Source organism: Podarcis erhardii, assembly GCF_964252035.2.
Source record: "Podarcis erhardii genome assembly, chromosome: 1".
Classification (NCBI taxonomy): domain Eukaryota; kingdom Metazoa; phylum Chordata; class Lepidosauria; order Squamata; family Lacertidae; genus Podarcis; species Podarcis erhardii.
Window position 1 is genome coordinate 85,105,291 of NC_138497.1, and position 22,583 is coordinate 85,127,873.

The following is a 22,583-nucleotide window of genomic DNA, read 5'->3' on the forward strand; positions in this document are numbered from 1 at the left end:
ACCCCCTGCATTACAGGGATCTCAACTAGATCATACATGAGAGATTGCCATCCAACCTCTGCTTAAAAGCCTCCAAGGAAGAAAATCAAGATCAATGCTCAGTACATAGGTCATCAGGGGGATCCCTAAATATATATACAGCCAATATGTCACCATTTAATTAAAGGACCAAATCATTACAAAGACAAACAAAACCAAAAAAAAGATGAAACCACAACAATCTGTGTAGTGCTACTAGATGTAAGACTTCTCACATTGTTCCCTTTTACCACTTTTTCGATTTACTTCTCCATAAGCTGTTGATCAAGGTTTCTAGCCTTATACTTCTTTACACAGGAACTCTATCTAACTATCTATATATATGCCTGCCTACCATGGGGGTTGTATCCAATGTTATTCAAAGACCAATTGAAGTAGTTTTGGAGTAGACCAACTGAAATGAGTGGATCTGACTAGCTAGGTCCATTCATTTCTACTGGTCTACTCTGAGTAGAAATAAGTTGTCTACAACACAAAATATCTAAGTAATTCTTTCTGGGCCTATATTGGTGTTGTTTTACAAGACTATCTGATTTATTTTACAGCATTTCTTTTATGAAAAAAGAGATTTCCAAGCACTTTAGTTTGTTTGTCATTTCCAGATTGTTTGAGCTAGTTCCAAGCTTGTTTAAATCTAGCATGAGTATACTTTCCCTGGCTAAAATGGCCATGTTAATCTGAGGCCAATTTGAATAAAGGTTTTCACCTGCTACTGTAGCCTGTGAGTTCCACACACACCTCATGAAACATTAGCTAATCTATATGCCTCTGACAATTTCTGCCTTTTTATCCTCTGTATTTTCAAAGTTGTTTTACATTATGGGTTTTGTTTTTGTTATTCAGCTGTCCATGTGCAAGTACTCATGGCATGCTGTAGCATCATGCTGTCTAAGCAGGGGGGAAACTTAGTTTTCAACTTATTTGCCCCACCTCCACTTTAAACTTTGAGTGGTGCTGGAAGTAGCCTTCTGGGCAGGAAATTATTATCCAGAACTTTCATTCCAGATCCTCTGTTTAGTGGCGTCTGGCAAGCAGTGAAGAAGGTAAAGCTCTTGGAATATCTCCTTTAACATCATTCTTAATTGAGAGAACCCCAGCAGAGATTTAAAATCACAAAACACATAGCAGAGTAAAGCATGGAAATATAGGTATGGTAGTTAGACCTTTAAAACTGAAGTTCCTTCCAAAGTTTCCCTCTTCCCCTAGCATAGAAAAAGACCACGTTGGGTAAGTTAAGAATGGTTTACTTACAAACTCTTCAAAGGTCAGATTTGTGTGCTTCAGAAAGTTGCACAGGCAATAAAACTTGGCTTAGTTGCAAAGTGGTGAAAGTTCCAAAATTACTGATATAGGAACATAAGAGTGGCTTGTGAGAGCCATGCAGTCTGAACTGAAGCAACCAGTTCAAACCTCTTCACTCACTGAGCTTCTCAAGTAGACTAGGAGAGAACAAAGGCTTGATTACATAGTTCCTCCCAAGGTGAGAGGAAGTGGACATAGCTAAGTTTGGTAGGATAGTTTATGGTATTAACCCCTTCATGCATTAATTAGACATAAGTGTTGCTGGTTATATGAGCCTGGTTATCCCACAACATTATCTCTTATGCTCAAGCACTAACTCCAGTGAATCAAAAAATGTCCTCAGTTTAGTTTATGGTTTTTTCAACTAAGACACATAATCAAACTATTATTAATAAAACATAGAACACCATGCCTTGAAACTCCATTTGAAAACTCCATTTGTTACAAATCAACCAGAAATAAACAATACAAAATATATCTAATTCTGTCTGCACTGAAAAGAGAACAATTACAACCAACATATAAAAGGAAATGGGGAAGGGAGCTGATAAAATATAATCTTACAATGCAGCAAACTGAGTAGGAATAGTTGTTCAAATCTATACCATCAGCACCAATTAGGGCTAATTTGAAGGGAAATTTATTCAATGCAACCTATCAATGGTACCTTCTCCTACATAGACTGAGTAAAATACACCACCTAAATATGTTTTGTTGGAGGCACAAGTGAAGTAAAACTGTGTTCTTGATGCCATCTAGGGATCAACTTTAAATAATAACTACTTTCCTTTGCCTTGGGGGATTTAATAAACTGGTCCAACTTCAGGTCAAGAAACACCCATCATTTGGTTTTCCCCGTCTGGTCTTTCCCCGTCTGGTCTTGGACCATTCTGTAGTACATCCACAACAACAGTAAACAAAGCAGACATTTAGCTGCTGAAATAGCTAAAGGACACAGATAGCTCACAATTTTCACATGTTGTTTATATAACAGGCTGCATCTCCAGCTCTAGTTGGGGCCAAGGGGGATGATGTACTCCCTAGGTGCAGGCAGAGAGGACCACTTCAGTTGTATTAACTCAGTCCTGAGCTAGCTCACTTGACGGTGGTACATGTTTCTCCTGTGAGGTGGGTTATTCTAAGAGACAGTGTCTGGTTCATGGGCACCAAATGAACTTCATGGCTGAGTAGGGATTTCAAATCCTGTTTGCTCAAAAAAAGAAATAAAAATTTGGGGTGTAGTTATTAATAAATAACCACAACAAATTAATACTCTGCTTGCTTTCCCCCCTATTTAAATCTTGCTATTCGGTCATGAGCATCTGAACAGAATTGCTTAAATCTTAAATCGCTTTTGACTCCCTCCATCCACAATACTTTTTTTTTTTTTATATAAATATTTATTAAAGTTTTTAAATATAAATGCACAAATAATAAACAGTCTTACTTCTATCACAGACATAATTTCATCACTTCTTTGGACTTCCTCACGTCTCCCGCTCCCATTTACATCGTTAAAAGTTTTTTCCAAACAAATTATCAACTTGTTTACAATCTCATGTCCACTCATTCAAATATAATCTAGCACTTCTTCCAAAAAATTTTATATTTTCTTTAGTCTCACTTATCATCAAATTTCAAATCTAATTTAGTGGTGGCCAGTTTTTTATAATCTAGCATCCTTCTTAGCATTCAACCAAATTACAATGTTTTTGTAGATACTTCTTGAATTTCTCCCAGTCTTCCTCCATCTTCTCTTCTCCCAGGTTACGGATTCTGCCTGTCATCTCGGCCAGTTGCATATAGTCCATCAGTTGCATCTGCCACTCTTCCAGTGTGGGTAGATCTTGAGTTTTCCAGTTTTTTGCGATGAGTATCCTTGCTGCCGTTGTTGCATACATAAAGAATGTTCGGTCCTTCTTTAACACCTCCATCCACAATACTAGGTTGAGCTTGCACTGAATGCAGTTTTGCTATCCTAAAATCAGCAGACAAAGACCTACAGTGAGATAACTAGTTTACAACTCATGAAACTTGATTTATTTGCATGGTTTGGGGCTGGCTGTGGAGGAGAGCAGTTCTTTCATGTCTTTACCAGCTATGTTGCAGAGGAATATTAAACAGAGCAAACTTTTACTGGTATGGAACTACAGTTATAGGAAAAGCTTCCCCTATGGATATTTTGTCCGTCAGACCTCTTATTTCTGTGTGTGATCCCTGATATGTTTCAGACCTACCTGCAAAAAAGGGTACAAATCTGCATATGATATACACTATATGCAAATTATGTTCACATATGTGTCTTCTTTTGCTTGTGCAGCAGAGGGCAGTATACTGGCCCCAGAAAATCCCGTTGGCATCCCTGTTCAGTAGTAAATCATCCCTTGGACTATGCAATTAATCAATTTACTTTATCGCCAATAGCCATTGCAAAACCAAACAAGTTTTAAAGGCGCATACAGTTCAAAAATAAACAGAATGGAATGCCACATAAAGCCTGGCTTTAAGAACTATTTATCCTGGTTGGTTGGTTTTGCAAAGCAAATTGGCACAAAGCAACTACCATGTTAACTGGGGCTAGACCACCTTGGTGCTCTAAACAAGCATTTATTCTTCCATCCAACTTGCAGAAGCTGTTTCTAGGAGAAGCCCTGGGCAGACTGCAGACAAACTGGGGCCGGAACTGCAAGTGGGGACCAGCTGGTAGGCCTTGGCCTCTGTCCAGAGTTCTTGCCTCCCACCACAGAACAACGTCCACTATATGAATGAAGGAATTCTCCAAACGGCAATGATGTCAAAGCAGCAGGGACTCCTCTTCAGTTGCTCTTCTCAGAGGCAATATTCATGCCACAGACTGAAAGGGAGGCATTTGAACCATGCCTACCCTCTAGGGAGTCCTAACTTGGCATCCTGCATGCCCTCTCTACCCACCGTGCCAAACAGCTGGAATGGGCTAGGCTCCCTCCAGCGCCACTATGGCGGCACTGGAGCAGACACAATTTTACGGTCAACTTAAGCAAATGATCCATCTGGAGGCGAGTCTGTCCCACGGCTCTCAGCTTTCAAGGACAGCACGTTCTCGGCCAGAAGGAAGGAAGCAAGGAAGAAGAAAATGAACACAGAGAAAGGAAACGGGGATAGGATAAATGGGAATAACTGTTACTGAATTTATCTGCATTTCTTCTACACAGACCTTTTCTCTCTCTCTCTCTCTCATTGCTTTGGAAGGACCTAACTGAGCATGGGAATGATGGATCAAAGCAGTGTCTGGAAGTAAGACCACTGGGATTCCCCCAAGGAAGCTACTCTGAACTTGCTAAAGGAAGAGCAGTATAAGGAAATATAAGAATTTGTTATATAATAAATGAAATTATATAATATTTAATGAAATATATATTAATTGATAAGACTCCAGTGATCAGTGATTCTTCAATCATGGCTGCAGTAAATGCACTGTACAAGAGTGGGGGCAGTCATCCAAAGAAAGGAGAACTGACTGTATTCATTTGCTAAGTAGAGTTGGACACGTTACTGTCTCTTAATTTAATGTACCGGTACCTCACAGGGTTGTTATGGAAAAGAGAGAGAGAGGCTGGGTGGGCTTCCAGGTCACCTCAGAGGAAGTGTGAATTCATGTGGGGTTGGGGGATTGATAGTGGCACCCGGCAGCTAAAGCCTCTGCTTCTCCTCAGGCTCTTATTTGAAACATCCTATTAATTCTCCCTGAGAATCAAGCTACAGATGCAGTCATGGGCAAGTGGTGAAGAGCTACTCGCTTCTGGATAACCCTATGTGACAAATACTATTTCTATTTATCCAGAACACTGAATACCCAAGGATTCCAAATCTCTCTCTCTCCAGACAGTCTGGGGGCAGGAAATTGCATTCTTCCTCAACTCAGTTCAAACTGCCAGCTTTATTCAATTTGCTCCAGCAACTTTGACTTCATCTAGTTCACCATAATAACCGTGACTGAAATAACTTTTGATATAGCTTGTGGAGAGATTAATGGTGTGTCTGGTTCAACCAATTCACAGGCTTTGTCAAATGTTACCTAAGAAAGAATTCACACATACTAAATTCTGGATGTGAATTGGAGCCCATAGTCAGTTAATAGGGAAACACCTCCAGGTGAAGTTTGCAACAGGCCTATTTGCATGTTGCAAAATAAGGTTGATTCAGTCACCACTTCTTCCGCCAAAAGGAAAGAAAACAAGATAGGGGACTGACTGAATACTGTTGGTCAGAATCAGGGATGGAGGGAAAATTTGATTCAGACTGCATTTTGCACTTCCAAAACCAAAGATGAACTAAAACACAGCTGTGCATTGAAATTTACCCTTTTCCAAATTTTTGCAATGAAGTTTTCCAACCAATGTTTACAAAAGTGCATATAACTGTGAATAAATGAAGATATTAGTGAAAATAATATACAAAAATCCATTATAGGAAGGGAAATTGACTTGAGAAAATGGAACAATACCAACTTCACCATCTCAGACAATATAGCCATGTTCAAAAATGAACACCCTCCTAAAATTAATGTACTGTACCTATTTCCAAAACCTCCCAATCTGGATTCCCTCAAACCAACTTACTCCACAGGAAAAAACTACTCTTGTTTATTTTCTCACACAAGTCTTCTCCTTAAGCACTTCTTTCTCTTCCATCACTTTTCCAACAAAAAAGACACTGGGACTCTTACACTTGGCTTTAAGAACAGAAAAGACGCTCCAATGGATTAGAGAGAGAGAAAAATCTAGTCCAGTATCCAGTTCTCACAGTGGCCAGCTAGATGTCTATGAGAAGCCCACAAGCAGGACATGAGTTCAGAGTACCAGTACTCTTCCCACTCATGTTCCCCAGCAACTGGTGTTCAGAAGCATACTGCTTCTGCTACTAGAGTAGTACACACCGAGCCACCATGCTCAGTAGCCATTAACAGCAAAATGTTAGGTGTGTATATGTGGATGGGGAGGGAGACCAAGGGTGCACATGCAAGCTTCATCCCCAACAGCCACGGACACATGCTCCTCTATCAGTCCATGTCTTCCCCAGTGTTGAGTAGGCAAGATCTGTGTTGGGTTGTTCTTGCATTCACTTAAATATGAGTAGGACACCTCATGTGATTGAGGACCCTAATATAGCAGTGTTCCTAATCACATGCAGAGTGTCTGCTCAGTTTTATTCCAGTCACTATGACGGTGCTGTGATTTAAGTGGTTTCATCATGTGGAACTACATATGGTCATAATTTATTTTTATTTTTAATCAAGGGTAGAAAACTCTTCTTTATGTCCTGCCCTGACACAGCATTTGGAAAATGTGAAATGGCAGTGGAAGGGGGAGATAAATATTAATTGTGCTTTTACACAACAGACATCACATGGTCATCTAAAGAGAGGGGTCTAGTCCATTAAGTCCAAAGTCTAACTATATGTAGAAGCACCACTGAATATTGGGAAGATGTATGTTAATGGTTCACTCATTCTAGTAAATTTGCACATTCCCCCCACCTTGAAACAAAGCAGTCCAAAGATCTAGCTGGGTGGGCAAGACATTGAGTGAGTAGGTTTGTGTTGCTGCTTTGGTTCATGGAGGACCGTAAGTGAGCAGTTGACAATGTGACAACGCACCAGAAGTTAATAAGAGAATCTGTAACTTTCAACAGGACCACAGGTGAGCAGGTGACAGTGTAACAGATCATCAGCGGCTCAAAAGAGAGTACAGTATTTTTTTTCTTTGTCCGTTGAGCGGGAAGGAGGGGAAAGGATTCCTGTTACAATTAGAAGCTCAGTTGTATTAGCGCGGGGCTTTAAAAAATCTGTAATTTCACTCACATAGGAAGCTTTACAGAATGGGGATTACAATGAGGTACAGAGAAATGGTCTCTCTCTTTCTCTCTCAGGTGCTGTTTCTTCTGCTACCTGCATCAGTCTCCCACGCTATGTCGATCCTATCCTGCTCTTGCAAGTTGCAGATCCTAGAGGGACTGCTGAAGAAAAGCCTCCCTCAGACACTTCAGGTGATCTTGAGCAATGTATTCTGGATTATTAGCTAGGAATATGGGACCAAATTCCTGTCAAAATCTTGCATCTTCCGAAAGATCCACATTTGGAGTCTGATAAGTTTGTTTAATTCAGTAAACAGGTGCTTGAAAATATGGGTATTATACAGATACACTGCCCAGAGAGTTAAGATTGGCCGCAGCTCCTTGTTGAGGGCACAGCTGATGTGAACTGAGTGTGTGAAATGGCCCTGTGAATTCCTACACTTGGTTTGTCAGGTGGGAGGTAGAATGCCCTCACTAGGGACGAGGGAGAAATTCAATTCAGTTTGCGCAACCTAATTTGTGCTTCCTGAAACAATACATTACAAAACACATTCTACGTTTTTCTGAATCTTGCAGTGTTGTTCTTCACACAGTGACGTAGCAACCACTGCCGGCACTATTGTCTCCATCCAAGTTACAATCACAAAATGCATATAGTAAAGCATTCATAAAAAGGCACTGTATTGGAGAAATTGCTTTCTAAAAATATGTAAATTAGTTATAATCGTGCATATTAGATGAAATTAACACCAAAAAGTGCCATTATTTTTTATGAGGACTTTTTATTTAATCCACACTAATGTGGAAATGAGGTGGACTGAAGATGGGAAAAATGGGGGGGACTGAGAGAAATGAAAAATCAACAGATTTTCCTATCCCTAGTGCTCACTCAGGACACCCCAATCAAGGCATGCAGCAGATACAAGCCTGACACAAACCACTCTCTCCGACCCCACACATTTCTCCCAGGCGGCCTCCTTCAACTGCAGCACCAACTCTGACATCATGTGACTCTTGACAGGTCTATGGTGCAGTCATGAACATAAACCGCGGGAACCCAGTGGGCCACGAGGTGATTGTGGATTCTTGGCCAGATTTCAAGGCGGTCCTGACTCGTCCACAGAGAGAGGTACTAGCCCTTGGGGATTTTGCAGGATACATTTTGTGGGATGTCAGCAGGAAACACTGCATGTTCTGTGCTGGGGCCTCCTCTAAGCTAGGCTCAAACTGAGGGGATGTTGGCTTTGGTCTAGGAGCGCACCTTTGGCATTAACAGCTGCCAAAGGCAGCAGGTGAAACTTCATCCATCATTTCATCTCAACATCAGGAAAAAGTTTACCTGTTCAATTGTATGTCTCTCTTTTAGGCTGTTTCAGACAAGGCGGATTTCTTGAGCAACATATATGCAGCATTTTATCGGGATCTTGATGTGTACCGGAAACTGTTGCTAGACACAGATGCCATCAACTGGGACCAAACCTTTGCTCTCTGCGGTAGCAGGCTGTTATTTCTAAGGGAAGAGTTACGAAATGAGGAGACACGGTTTAGTTACTTAATATGAATTTGATGAGGAAGTGACTGAAGTGAATGTAATAGAGAAATATGAGCAAAATAAAATACAAAACAATACATTGGGGAAGTAACATATGAGCTACATTCCAGGTTTTACTACTGGTGTATAATGCTCTACACAGGTCTGGTGGTAAAGCATGCTGTGATGTGAGCATGGGCTTTCTAGTATAGTAGAACCAGAATTTTCTGAAGTTTACTCGTCTTCAAAGCAAAGCAAGCCCCAACACTGATATGTTTTTGATGGTTATTGAAAGTTTTGTTTTCTCCCAAGCATTCCTAAATGAGTCCATTCTATTTGTGCTCTTTCAAATTCTGGTTGATTTTTATTTCTTAATGCTGTGTTGATAACTTATATAATGTTTAGTATACTGTTTCTCCACACCTTTATTTGTACAGTATTTTGCATTTTTATAGCTAAATATTCAAGTGCAGTTGGTTTTTTATTGGAGACTTTGTGGAGGAAGCTCCTCAAAGAGTTGAGAATACATTTTAAAAGAAAACCAGTCAATAAATATCTACAGTAAAGAGAGACAACAATACAGTGGTACCTCGGGTTACATACGCTTCAGGTTACATACGCTTCAGGTTACAGACTCCACTAACCCAGAAATAGTACCTCAGGTTAAGAACTTTGCTTCAGGATGAGAACAGAAATCATGCTCTGGTGGCGCGGGGGCAGCAGGCCCCATTAGCTAAAGTGGTGCTTCAGGTTAAGAACAGTTTCAGGTTAAGAACGGACCTCCGGAACGAATTAAGTACACTGTAATGGGTTTTAGCAATACTGTACTTAGAGTAAGTGATAGGGTATTTTGTGATGCAGTTCTCCAGCCAAGTAATGCGATGCACATACTAAAGTGTGCATTAAGATGCATATATTAGTGAAAACAATGTGTATGTGAGAGAAGAAATTTGCACTTAAAATGTGGATGAATTTTCATCAAATGTGGAGAATTGAACAAGGTTGAAAAAATAAGAAACTGAGGGAAATCAAAACTGATAGATTCACCCTTCCTTACCAGCTGCATATGTATTCCTTCCACAGCCTCCAAGGACAATGGGACTTTTCATTGTCCAAGGGCAGAAAGGGAGCAATGAACCTTGGATGACCTGAGTGATGGCAGTTTAGTATATGTGCAGCTAAAAATTTCTTGTCCTACATGACAATACCACTCTCTTGGTGACATATACTGCTTTGTATAGGGAACCATGATGGGATATATGAGGTCTCTAAAGAGGCTGTTGCTGCCAAGGAAGTCCAGTTGACTGCAACCCCCTACTTTACCTACCTGAACCTCAACCCAGATAAACAGCCTGAGCCCCGGTGAGTGTCCATTGTGCTCCCTACTTCCTTCCTGGCTGAGGAACTGGCTAACCTATGGTTCTTCAGTAGGAGAATCTCCATAGTCAAAATGCGTATGGACAATCCTGGCGTTTACTCCTTAGTTTGCCTTCATGTAGCTGGGACAGCAAGGCACCAAAGGGGGTGGCACTCCCCACTCAAGGAAGGGAAGAAGAATACCACACAAAAGCAGGTTTACATCAGAGGTCAAGTTTAGAAAAGGAATCCCAACAGCAGAGCGAGCAGTTCTTCATGTAACAGGAACCATCTTAGAAAAGGCATGCTCTGCTGGGTGTGTGTGAATCACTTCCAAACTGGTGCCCGCCATCTGTTATTTTTCCACATAATAGTGTTTGATTAATAGGATGCATTTTCAATCACTTTTAATGGGGTTCTTTTTTATCTATTCAACTAAACAATTAATTGGTCATTAGTTTAAACTCCTGGGTGTTAGGGCAAACAACAGGGAATCGGTATCATTTTCATGCCAGCTTGCTGGTGGTTTTGTTAAGACTGTTGAACTAAGGAGACTTTGAGGATGAGCCAGGAAGATAATTCTGCATTCTTATGTTCAGCTCTCTCCTCATTTCTCATCTCTTTGCTCTCCTAGGCTAGATCCAGGCTTCACTTTTTCCTCCTTAAATAGCTCCCACATTGACCTGCTGAATGAAACGTGGCACTTTGGGGGCAGTGAACACAGCCGGAGGTATCTGGCCAACATGGTGCAATGCTTCCCCAGTACCTGCATCCTGGACTCCAATGGTCATCCTATCAGCTGGATCATCATGGAATCTCTGGGTACACTGAGACATGGCTACACCCTTCCATCCCACCGCCGAAGGGGCTATTCATCTATGGTGCAGAGGGCACAGGCCAGGCGTGTCCATGCAGCTGGCTTCCCTGTATATGGCCTTGTTGCCCTAGATAATACCCCCCAGCAGAAACTGCTGGTCTCCCTTGGCTTCCAAAGATTATCTGAACTGTGTCATTACTGCATCCATTCTCCAGCTTCTCAGTGAGAGGAGGAGAGTGCAACAGTCGTTTTCCAGGATCCTGTTCAATCCTTTCACTTACCAGTCCTCTGAATGGGAGAGAGGGAGATTATCACACCCTTTCAAGAACCATTCCCCGTTACTCTATTTTCCATTTAAATGCTACCTCAATTCCTGTTGATTAAAAACTTTGGTGCTGGGTTTGGACTGAATCAGACGACATTGGGTTTTTGGGTGAATACCCATGACCCCCATTTTGAGTGTCTATTGCTCCGTTTGTGGGGTGCTGCAAAATGCAGTGTTTTCTCTGCAAAACACTGCTGCCAAATTTTTCTCAAAGTTTGGCCCCTGTTTAGAGCGAATCAGACAATGTTTGGTTTTTGGGTGACCCCTGAGTTTGAGTGCCCATTGCTCTGTTTATGGGGCATTGCAAAACCCTGCAAAACTTTTGCCAAAGTTTGGCTCCAGTTTGGGCCATCACCACCCAGTAGGCCTGAATCGACTATATATTTGATGTAAAAAAAATTTGTTTTAGTATTTTAAAGTTGTAAACCACCTTCGGTAACTTGGCAAGAAGGCAATATATATATCCAATGAATAAAATGTTTTCTGTCCTGGTAGCAGGGTTGTCTGTTTTTTTCCCATTTGTTGCTGGTCATGAAACAATGCCAATATGCCAAAATGAGAGGTTTTAAATGCCATCTCTTTGGATGCTGACATATTCATTCATTGGTGTTTTAATTTATTGACTGGAACTCCCTGTCTACTGACATTAAGGAGGCACCATAACTGTTCTCTTTCTGGGACCTGCTTAAAACGTTTTTGCTTAGGCACTCCTACCCATATAGGTAGCAGTTACATGGGCTTATTCCTGCATTCACTTTAATATGAGTAGGATACCCCATGTGATGGGGGACTCTGATAAAGCAGCGTTCCTAAACATGACAGCAATGTCTGCTCAAGTTTATTCCTGTAGCCAGGACGGTACTGTAATTTAAGTGTTTTTATTATGCAGAACTGTGCGTGTTCATAATGCTCTGACACAGCAGTTGTAAAGGATGAAATGGCAGTCAGAGGGAGAAGAGCAATGTTAATTATGTGCTTCACAACTGAAATCACATGGCCATCTAAAGAGAAAGGCCTAAAGTCCATTAAGTCCAGGGTCTTAATGTATGTAGATGCACCACTGAACATCAGGGAGATGGCTGTTAATAGTTCATTCATTCTGGTAAACTTACACATTCCCTCCCCCCTCACTGAAATAAAGCAGCCAACACAAAGAGCTTGCTGAAGGAGACTCTGACTGAGCAGTTTGACAGCACACCAGAGGCTCTTAAGAGAATCTGTAAGTTACGGAAATTATGGGGGTGGGGCACATCTTTAAAGTTGTTAAATGTTACAAATGTTATGCATAAATGTATCCTTTAGACTTGACAGCTCAGGGAAGCTACCTAGCTTTAAAAAACATATAAATCTACTCCTTTGCCAGTTTCCTTCATTCCACTGTCAATCTGCTTCATTGGCCAAGGACTTGGAAACCATTCAGTCCCCGCCATAATCCCTCAAGCGGGGGTCACGTACTCACAGGAAGGTACTCATAGGTGTCAATCGCTGGGCAAAGGCACTCCTCCGGACTTGCCCAGGTGGCAGACTATGCAAATCAAACTTCTATTGTCCCTTTGTAGTACGTGCTTAGAATGTACTTCCCAATACATATCCTGTATCCACCTGTTGCCCCAACACATTCCTCCTATGTTAATCATGTATAACCCACCCCTTTTCTGATGTAGCAATGATGTAGTGATGATGCTTAATGAACTGTATGCTGGGATAAGATAGAAACTTTTAAAAGTCCTTGTCACCCCATCCTCAGGGGTTCAAAATTCCTCTTTGAACCTGTTGCGCAATATACCACTCAACACTGTACCACTCAACAAGAAGACACGGAGGACTACAGGTGAGCAAATGACAGTGTGGGAGAACACCAGTTGCTCATAAGAGAATGTTTTATTCTCTATTTATTGAGGAAGGGATTCCTGTTACATTTAGAAACTCAGTTGTGGCACCATTGTTGGTTAAGTAAGTCCATCATTTCAGTGAAAAAGAAGGCATCTCAGTTTGGGGATTACACTGAGGTACAGAGAACTAGTCTCTCTCTTTCTCTCTCAGGTGCTTACAACCCACACTGTTTCTGCTGGTACCTGCTTCAACCTCTGCCTCCCAAGCTATGTTGATCCTATCCTGCTCTTCCAAGTTGCAGATCCTGGAAGGACTGCTGAAGAAAAGCCTCCCTCAGACACTTCAGGTGATATTGAGCCATGTATTCTGGGTTATTAGCTAGGAATATGGGACCAGATTCTTGCATCTTCCCAAAGATCCAAATTTGGAATCTGAGAAGATTTTTTAAATCCAATAAATAGGTGCTTGAATAGGGTACCATACAGATATACTCCACAGAGAGCTAATATTGGCTGCAGCTCCATACTGAGGGTACAGTTGGTGTGAAATGTGTATATAGTATGTGAAATGGCCATGTGAATTCCTACAATTAGTTCATTGGGTGACAGGTACTAAGTCCTCACTACGGAAGAGGGAGGAAATGTGATTCAGTTTGCATTTATAGGTGAACTTACCTAATTTGCACATTCTGAAGCAATGCATGACAAAACTCAGCTGCCCTTTGAAATCTACATTTCTCTTAATTTTGCTATGAAGTTCTCCAGCCAAGTAACATTCACAAAACTGAGAGGGTAAACTGTGTGTTAAAAATGCACATGTAAGTAAAATGACATTGTATTGCGGAAATTGCATTCTAAAAATATGTGAATTAGTAATAATCATGCATATTAAGCGAAATTAACACAAAAATGCCAATGAACTTTTTTTTAAAAAAAAAATGCAAACTGATGTAGAAATGTGGAGGACTGAGCTAAAAGACGAGAAAAATGATAAACTGAGAGAAACAGAAAATCAACTGATTCTTCTATCCCTGTTCATCACTCAGGACACCCCAATCAAGGCATGCAGCAGATACAATCCTGACACACCACACCACAGATGGCCTCCCCAGATCCCACACATTTCTCCCAGGCTGCCTCCTTCAACTGCAGCACCAACTCTGACATCCTATGACTTTTGACAGGTCTATGGTGAAGTCATGAACATAAACCGTGGGAATCCAGTGGGCCATGAGGTGATTGTGGATTCTTGGCCAGATTTCAAGGCGGTCCTGACTCGTCCACAGAGAGGGGTAATAGCCTTTGTGCAAAGGGTAGCTCAATGGGTAGAGCATGAGCCTCTTAATGTCAGGGTCATGGTTTGGAGTCCCAGGTTGGGCAAAGAGATTCCTGCATTGCAGGGGGTGAACTAGGTGGCCCTCGTGGTCCCTTCCAGCTCTGTGATCCTCTGATTTTGTGGGAGGTGCTTGGTGGGATGTCAGCAGGAAATGCTGCGTGTTCTGTGCTGGGGCCTCCTCTAAGCCAGGCTCAAACTGAAAGGGGATGTTGGCTTTGGTCTAGGAGACACCTTTGGCATTAACAGCTGCCAAAGGGAGCAGGTGAAACTTCATCATTTCATCTCAACATCTGGAAAAGCTTTACCTGTTAAACTGTATGTCTCTCTTTTAGACTGTTTCTGACAGTTCGGATTCCTTTAACAATATATATGCAGCATTTTATCGGGATCTTGATGCATACCGGAGACTGTTGCTTGACACAGATGCCATCAACTGGGACCAAGCCTTTTCTCTCTGTGGTAACAAGCTGTTCTTTCTAAGGAAGGAGTTATGAGATAAGGAGACTCAGTTTAGTTACTTAATCTAAATTTGATGAGGAAATGGAAGTGACAAAAGTGAATGTAATGGAGAAACATGAGCAAAATAAATACAAAACAATACATGAGGTGGCAGGCGGACACATGAATTAGATTCCAGGTTTTTCTGCATCTGGGTATCTGAGAAGCTGTCTCGCCTCCTACAGCCCACTCCAGCCTCATGAGGATTTTTTTTTTTAAATGAAAGCTGATATGAAATGTAGAGAACTGAACTGAGAAATTGAGAGAAATTAAAAGTGACAGATTTGCTCTTCCCTACAGACTGCACATGTATTTTCTCCACAGCACCACAAGGACAATAGAACTTTTCACTGTCCAAGGGCAGAAAGAGAGCAACACACCTTGGATGACCATCTGAGTGATAGCAGTTCATGTGTACCTAACAATATATGTGTTGCGTCACCCAGCAACACCATTGTCTTTCTGACTTTTTACTGCTTTGTATAGGGAACCATGATGGGATACATGAGGTCTCTAAAGATGCTGTTGTTCTCAAGAAAGTCCAGTTGACTGCAATTCCCTACTTCATCTACCTGAACGCCAAGCCAGATAAACAGCCTCAGCCCCGGTGAGTGTCCATTGTGCTCCCTACTTCCTGGTTGAGGCACTGGCTAACCTGTGTGCTTCCAATAGGAGAATCTCCATAGTCAAAGTTGAATGGCAGTCTGCCATGGATACTTTAGTTGAAATTCCTGCATTTCAGGGTCCCTTCCAACTCTACAATTCTATGATTCTGCCTATGGACCAACCTGGCATTCATTCCTTCTTGTAGATGGGATAACAAAGCACCAAAGGCGGCACTCCAAAGGGGTAGCGTTGCCCACTCTAGAAAGGAAGGAGGAATGCCACACAAAAGGCGATTTGCATCAGGGGTCAAGTTTAGAAAAGGCATCCTAAGAGCAGAATGAGCAGTTCTTTTTGTGACAAGCACCATCTTAGATGAGGCATGCTCTGCTGGGGTGAGATTGAAGGAAGGGGAACACAACTAATCAAACAGTCCCTGATATCTGTCATTTACACACACACACACACACACACACACACACACACACACACACACAATCAGTTGGAGGGATGCATTATTGTTTACTTCTAACAGGTATCAATTGGTCATTAGTCCAAACTGCTGGATGTTAGGGCAAACAACATGGAATCAGCATCATTTTCACGCCAGCTTGCTGGTGGTTTTACCAGGGTATCTGTCTGGAGTGTTGAACTAGGGAGACTTTGAGGATGAGCCAAGAAGATAATTTCTGCATTCATGTTCAGCTCCCTCCTCATTGCTCATCTTTCTGCTCTCCTAGGCTAGATCCAGGCTTCACTTTTTCTTCCTTAAATAGCTCCCACATTGACCTGCTGGATGAAACGTGGCCCTATGGGGGCAGTGAACACAGCCGGAAATACTTGGCCAACATGGTGCAATGTTTCCCCAGTACCTGCATCCTGGACTCCAATGGTCATCCTATCAGCTGGATCATCATGGAATCTTGGGGCACAAGTGCACACAGCTATACCCTTCCATCCCACCGCCAAAGGGGCTATTCATCTATGGTGCAGAGGGCACATGGCATGCGTGTCCATGCAGCTGGCTTCCCTGTATATGGCCATGTTGCCCTAGATAATACCCCCCAGCAGAAACTGCTGGTCTCCCTGGGCTTCCAAAGATTATCTGAACTGTGTCATTACTGCATCCATTCTCCAGCTTCTCAGTGAGAGGAGGAGAGAGCAACAGTCGTTTTCTAGGATCCTGCCCAGTCCTTCCACTCACCAGTCCTCTGAATGAGAGAGACCTATCCACTATTCAATTTTGACCACTCTTCCTCTTTGCATTCCACAGTGTCTTTCTCTCTTCCTTTTGCCTTATTGTATTTTCCTGAATTTTCCTGGCCCCCCCTTATACATTTGACTTTTGATGCTTCAGTTCACGTACATTATACAGGAAGATCACACCTGACGCTTATTTAACTTGAAATATTAAAAAATAAAATAAAATATATTTTTAAAAATTGTCCAGTAGCACCTTAGAGACCAACTAAGTTTGTTCTTGGTATCTGAATAAGTGTGCGTGCACACGAAAGCTCATACCAAGTACAAATTTAGTTGGTCTCTAAGGTGCTACTAAGGGACGCGGGTGGCGCTGTGGGTTAAACCACAGAGACTAGGACTTGCTGATCAGAGGGTTGTCGGTTCGAATCCCCGCGACGGGGTGAGCTCCCATTGCTCGGTCCCTGCTCCTGCCAACCTAGCAGTTCGAAAGCACGTCAAAGTGCAAGTAGATAAATAGGTACCGCTCCGGCAGGAAGGTAAACGGTGTTTCCATTTGCTGCTCTGGTTCGCCAGAAGTGGCTTAGTCATGCTGGCCACATGACCCGGAAGCTGTACACCGGCTCCCTCGGCCAATAAAGCGAGATGAGCACAGCAACCCCAGAGTTGGTCACGGGGTCCCTTTACCTTTACCTAAGGTGCTACTGGACAATTTTTTTATTTTTTTATATATTTCTACTGCATCAAACCAACAACCTTCCTGAATCATTTGCCGTATTTTTCGCTCTATAAGACGCACCAGACCATAAGACGCACCTAGTTTTTGGAGGAGGAAAACAAGAAAAAAAATATTCCAAATCTCAAAAGCCAGAACAGCAAGAGGGATCGCTGTGCAGCAAAAGCAGCGATCCCTCTTCCTGTTCTGGCTTCTGGGATGGCTGTGCAGCCTGCATTCGCTCCATAAGACGCACACACATTTCCCCTTACTTTTTAGAAGGGAAAAAGTGAGTCTTATAGAGCAAAAAATACGGTAACTTGCATGATATCAAACATACGTGACTGAAAGCCACTCGTTGAAATCCTGCAACTTAAATGTAGGCAAGGTATACTCTCTGCCTTACTTGGGAAGCAAGGCTCTCTCTATGAGCCAGCTCTGGAAGCCCTGGGAGGCACCCACAGGGGTATTTCCAAGGTTTCTGTATACACATTTTTGTATATAAGCAGAACGCTTGGAACCAAACCCACACATAAGATGAAATTGTACTGTACCTCAGATCCTAAATGGTCAATGACCAAAGCAGGAACCTAAGGATGTAATAAAATCACTTTTCTGTGACATGTTGTGTTGTTCATCTCAAAGTTGAAGCCTTGATCCCCAGATGATTGGAAAAACCTTTGCAGGAGGAGGAAGAGGAAGAAGATAACAATGACAAAGTACTTTGTGGTACACGTTTTAAAAGGTGTCAAACATCAAAAAGGTGGACCATTCACAGCCATGGAGTAGATGAGACTGTGAAGGTTCATTTCTTCCTGACCCCAAGGATTCACATTTGTCAGTGATGCCTGGTACCCATTGGGATCGGCAAGGTGGAAAGCAAGGAGCCCAATGCTAGGTGGGCCTAGAGCCAATTTCAGGCACAGCCAACTCATTCTAGCTTTGTTCCAATCCTCCTCCTCATTGAATTCTGCAAAGATCACAGCCACACCTTATATTTAAAACACTCTTATATCCCTTTAGCAGTCATGGCTTCCCCCAAAGAACCCTGGGAAATGTAGTTTCTTGAGGGTCCTGACCTCACTCACAGAGCTGCGGTTTCCAGTATCCTTAACAAACTGCAATTTCCCCACACTCTCCAAGACAGTTAAAATGTTGGAAGAGGGCTTTAAAGATATGGGGAGGAAGTGACCTTCAGATGAGGGAGCTGACAGCCAGCACCCCCTACCCCACCCCCAGGCAGGTTGCAAGTAAGGAGACAGGCACGTGGGCACTGGCTGAGGTTGCTTGGCTTTTGCCCCATTTGCTCTAAGAGACCACCTTCCACAGATGTTTACACACGCAAGACCAGTCATGGCTGCACTGGTGGCTGAAGCGAAAGAGTGAGGGCCTATGTCTATTTCCAGCTTCCTAGCAGCAGTTTAGTCATGCTGGCCACCTGACCTGGAAAGCTGTGGACAAACGCCGGTTCCCTTGGCCTGAAGCGAGATGAGCATCACAACCCCATAGTCACCTTTGACTAGACTTAACAGTCCAGGGGTCCTTTACCTTACCACTTAGTAAACTGAGTATCAGATCAGAATTCAAAAAGTAAAGGCATGATAGCGCTTTGCAATGATGGAAGGGAGCACAGATGCGCACCATCGGCCTGTGACAAAATCAGCAGCAGCCCAAGAGAGATGTTGGGACATCCTCTCCCCCATCTTCCCAGGGCCTGCTCAGGAAAGACCTGTGTGAAGTGGGGTAAAGCAGAAGGGAGGCCGCTCAGACCCAAGCACTTGGGCCATCACCTCCCTGTAGGCCTGAATGTACTCCTTCACTCTACATTTTATGTCATTTATTTCTTTTAGGATTGCATTCTGCAGTAAAATTGGTGGGAAGAGTTTAGTAATGAGGGGGACTTCCTATCTTACTCCTATGAAATAGGATTTTAAGATTATGCAGCTAAAATAATTTAACCAAGTCCATATTCTCCGGCTCTTGTCACTCACCTGAGGGAAGGTCTCTGTGGAGAGAGCATGTGACCTGCGACTGAGGCCTTGAATGGTTTTCAGAATCCCCACAGTTCTCAGCCCCCTACTTAGGGGGGAAACTGCAATTTCTGGCAGGGGAAAAGGATTGCAAGGGTGGTTCAGTGAAATTACATATCCACTCTCCATTTTCATTAAAACTAGAGTCAGATTACAGCAAGTAGTTGGCAAGACAAATTTATAATGTGGGGCCTGAAGAGGGAAGGGTCTCTGCTCCAGCAAAAAAAGAAAAGGTTAACAGAGTACTTAAGTCAAACAAGCATTTGCTTCCTCTATCCTTACCCCTCATGAAGCTACTATTCTGAGCACCCTTTAAAAAACTACATTTCCCAGGATTCTTTTGGAGGGGGGAGATGCTTAAAATGTGTAATGTGTGCACAGCCTTTCTCCTGGAAGCTTAATTTCCCAGATTTAAGATTATGATAAAAAATCTCTTTTATATAGTTGGTTTCTAACTTTATTGAAGTCAAGGATAACAGGCTGCAAACTGAGTCTGAGGCTCTAACTCAGGGCAACTGAACATAACTCTCCCGTATGTTGTAGCAGTTGCTACCAGAGTGCAGGATGAGGACCTGGGAGATGACCAGGGTTCAAATCCCCACTCTGTCATGAAAGTTGCTGTCTGACCCATGGTCAGTCACTGTCTCTCAGCCTGATCTACCTCACTGTGTGGTTGTGAGGATAAAAAGGGGAGAAGGAAAGCCATGTTTGCCACCTTGTGCTCCTCATTGGAAGATGGGATATAAATGAAATCCAACAATCAAGGGGGGATGGAACTTTGACCCTTTAATCCTGCAGAGAGAGTGAAAGAATACAAGCTTCCATTGTCCGAAACCTGGGGACGGAATGTCAGGACAGAAAATTGTCGGTGATGCCTAATAACTGGAAACGGAAAAACCATTGACAGACAGAACTTAAAGAGAAATAAAATAATTCTAATGCTCCTTTCTGCTTGTTTGCTTTATATCGAAAGGAAACAAAGTATTTGAAAATCGAAAGTAAATTTCCCCTTGCTGGTTACATTTTAAAGATGGATGTTAAACAGTAATTGTATCCTCCAGAGGGAACTAGCTAGCATGTTTGTTGCAACTTACAGGGAAGGAATAAGGGAAAATTAGACCATGGGACCAGCTATTTGACCTTGACAGAAATGATTAGGGAGGAAGCCTTTCTTGATGCCCTTGGCAAAATAAATGCTGTACTGCTGCAGCTGGATGAGAAAGTGACCTTGATGAACCAAAAGTTGGATTTGATATCTGCTGCAGCAAGTAAAGATGAATTGACAGAAAACGAAGTTAAAGAGACCTTACAACAACCAACTCAGGAAACTGGTCTAACAAGGCAAGTTCAAGGGCAGAGGAAAATGGAAGAGGTTGCGATTGCACCTCAAAAGATACAGAGACTCAAAATCCCGCATGACCAAAAGATGCAACATTGGAAGATTGAATTTGGAGAACATTTGCTAAACTTTGGAGTTAAAGAAGCCTTTAGCTCTGGTGGGACTGTGAAACAAGTTGATGATTACTTTTGGATCAACTGTCTTTTGGAATATAAATCAAACATTGGGGAGTGGATTACCAGGGATTGGGACAGTCTGATAAAAGAAAATGGAGAAAATTACTGTATGGACTTCCCCGGAGATCCGCTCCCCAAGGAGAAAGGGAAAAAAAGATGCAAGAATCCAACAAGGGACAAGGATATGTGCAAGCATAAATGGGAACAAGAAAACCTGCAGAGGGGGCATAGAAAGGACCTCAGAGCCTCAGATATTAGAACACCGGATTGATGGACAGGATACAATGGTGTAAGGACTGACATTATCCGAAACCAGGAAGAAGGGACGTTGGATAAAACTAGAATGAGAATTTCTTTTTTATAAATCATTTTATTTTTGGAATTAGTGTAATACTAATGAAATATTAAAATGCGCTCGAAAGGAACCAATTGGCTTTAGCAGAAAGGTTGGAAGGAGTAAAGTTTAAATATGGTTTAAATTTTGAAATTTTAATCCTTTGAAGGTGAGATAAGGTTAAATAAATTATTGGTAAATGGAACTAAAATTTTCAATGTTAATGATCCTGAAATGAAATGAAGTTCGAGTAATAAGGTAAAATAAGAACTTGCAAGAATGGATTGACATTAGATGAAAATCTGAAGTTAGAACATATGACGATGAACTTAAGGATAAATTAAGAGGGTATGAATTTGCTGAACTAACTTTTAAATGGAATACAAAAAAGGGAGTTGAGAGGAAGTCAGGAAAATAAGTAAATGAATCGTAAGAAATTGAAAAAAGGGATTTTTATTTTTTCTCTTTTTTTTCTTTTCTTCTTTTTTATGTTAAATTTTTGGTTTTTTGTATTTTTCTGGTGTCTTTTTTCTGTCAATTGTTATGTAACTTTTTTCTTGTTAAAATCTAATAAAATATCATTAAAAAAAAATGAAATCCAACAATCAATCAATCAAATACAAGACTTTTGTGTATAATAATGTTCCCTACATGGAAAAACAGTCACCTGGCTGCTTCCTCACTATCTCTGCTTTTGTCCACCCTGCATATTGGTTATACCAGGAAGGAAAATCCAGCTTTATCTGCTCTTGTCTCAGCAGAATGATCAGCAAATGAAGGGGTATTGTTCCATTTTTTAAAACAACCATATGAAGTTAAGCCTTTTCACCTGCCAGGGGTGCCATCTAAAGGGGGGGCTGAGGGATCTCCTCCCCCCCCCAAAAAAAAATCAAGTAGGGGGCCAGGCTCCCTCAGTATGTATTGGGAAAGCAGAAAAAAAAATTCAAACCCTTCCTTGTTTTCAGGAAGGTGTGTCAAATCTTCACCACCAAAAAAACACAACTTGAGGTGTTTTACCATACGCATCCTAGAGATCTATGAGCAGACATTAATTGCATTTTATAGGAAAGTTATTATGGGGAAAGGTTTTCCTTATGTTCTGCAACAGGTTCAATGATGCCTTCCATTTCAAAATATGATTGAGAAAAAATATTTCTGGAAAGAAGAAAAGAATGATAGAAAGCCTGTGTGCCCCCCCCCCAAACAAAGCAATAAAGGTGTTTTGTGGAACTAGAGCACATAGTGTTAATTTGTAATCTCCATTCCACAGTGTAGGATAAAGAGGGGCCTGTGATAACCATAAGTGAACTGTTTTCAA

The 22,583-nt window shown here is 41.9% G+C and overlaps 2 protein-coding genes and 1 long non-coding RNA gene across 9 annotated transcripts in view; 2 read left to right on the plus strand and 1 right to left on the minus strand.

The window, feature by feature from the left end:
• LOC309349264 overlaps positions 1–19,692 on the minus strand; it is a 46,114-nt gene extending 26,422 nt beyond the window's left edge. The window contains exons 1-4 of one of the 3 annotated variants that reach the window (XR_014159821.1): positions 19,378–19,688; positions 14,676–14,846; positions 8,513–8,683; positions 1,014–2,544 (exon numbers count right to left, since the gene is read on the minus strand). This is a non-coding gene — a long non-coding RNA (uncharacterized lncRNA). Of the gene's footprint in view, positions 1–1,013; positions 2,545–7,259; positions 7,398–8,512; positions 8,684–14,675; positions 14,847–19,377 lie in introns of those variants that run through there. The other 2 variants (XR_014159822.1, XR_014159820.1) reach the window with 2 other exon arrangements.
• LOC309349259 (glycine N-acyltransferase-like protein 3) lies at positions 7,198–11,338 on the plus strand (the record flags this gene model as incomplete). Its single annotated transcript, XM_081875027.1, has 5 exons — positions 7,198–7,365; positions 8,195–8,302; positions 8,540–8,666; positions 9,946–10,066; positions 10,695–11,338. 5 exons carry the CDS (start codon positions 7,198–7,200, stop codon positions 11,101–11,103), a joined length of 933 nt encoding a protein of 310 aa, XP_081731153.1. The 3' UTR covers positions 11,104–11,338.
• LOC309349206 (glycine N-acyltransferase-like protein 3) lies at positions 12,341–16,904 on the plus strand. Of its 5 annotated transcripts, none has more exons than XM_081874951.1 (6): positions 12,341–12,421; positions 13,246–13,381; positions 14,219–14,326; positions 14,703–14,829; positions 15,355–15,475; positions 16,212–16,904. In XM_081874951.1, exons 2-6 carry the CDS (start codon positions 13,304–13,306, stop codon positions 16,618–16,620), a joined length of 843 nt encoding a protein of 280 aa, XP_081731077.1. In that variant the 5' UTR covers positions 12,341–12,421; positions 13,246–13,303; the 3' UTR covers positions 16,621–16,904. The 5 variants fall into 5 exon arrangements, with proteins under 5 accessions (XP_081731077.1, XP_081731078.1, XP_081731080.1 ...); XM_081874952.1 differs by having other exon boundaries at positions 14,219–14,269; XM_081874954.1 differs by lacking the exon at positions 14,219–14,326.
• Positions 19,693–22,583: the final 2,891 nt, after the last annotated feature.

Bases quoted from the DNA above. Each gene is read 5' to 3' on its own strand.
- LOC309349206 (XM_081874951.1), top strand. From the start codon at position 13,304: ATGTTGATCCTATCCTGCTCTTCCAAGTTGCAGATCCTGGAAGGACTG. The intron at 13,382-14,218 runs GTGATATTGAGC...GACTTTTGACAG, and splicing joins GCCTCCCTCAGACACTTCAG to GTCTATGGTGAAGTCATGAA. The intron at 14,327-14,702 runs GTAATAGCCTTT...TCTCTCTTTTAG, and splicing joins TGACTCGTCCACAGAGAGGG to ACTGTTTCTGACAGTTCGGA.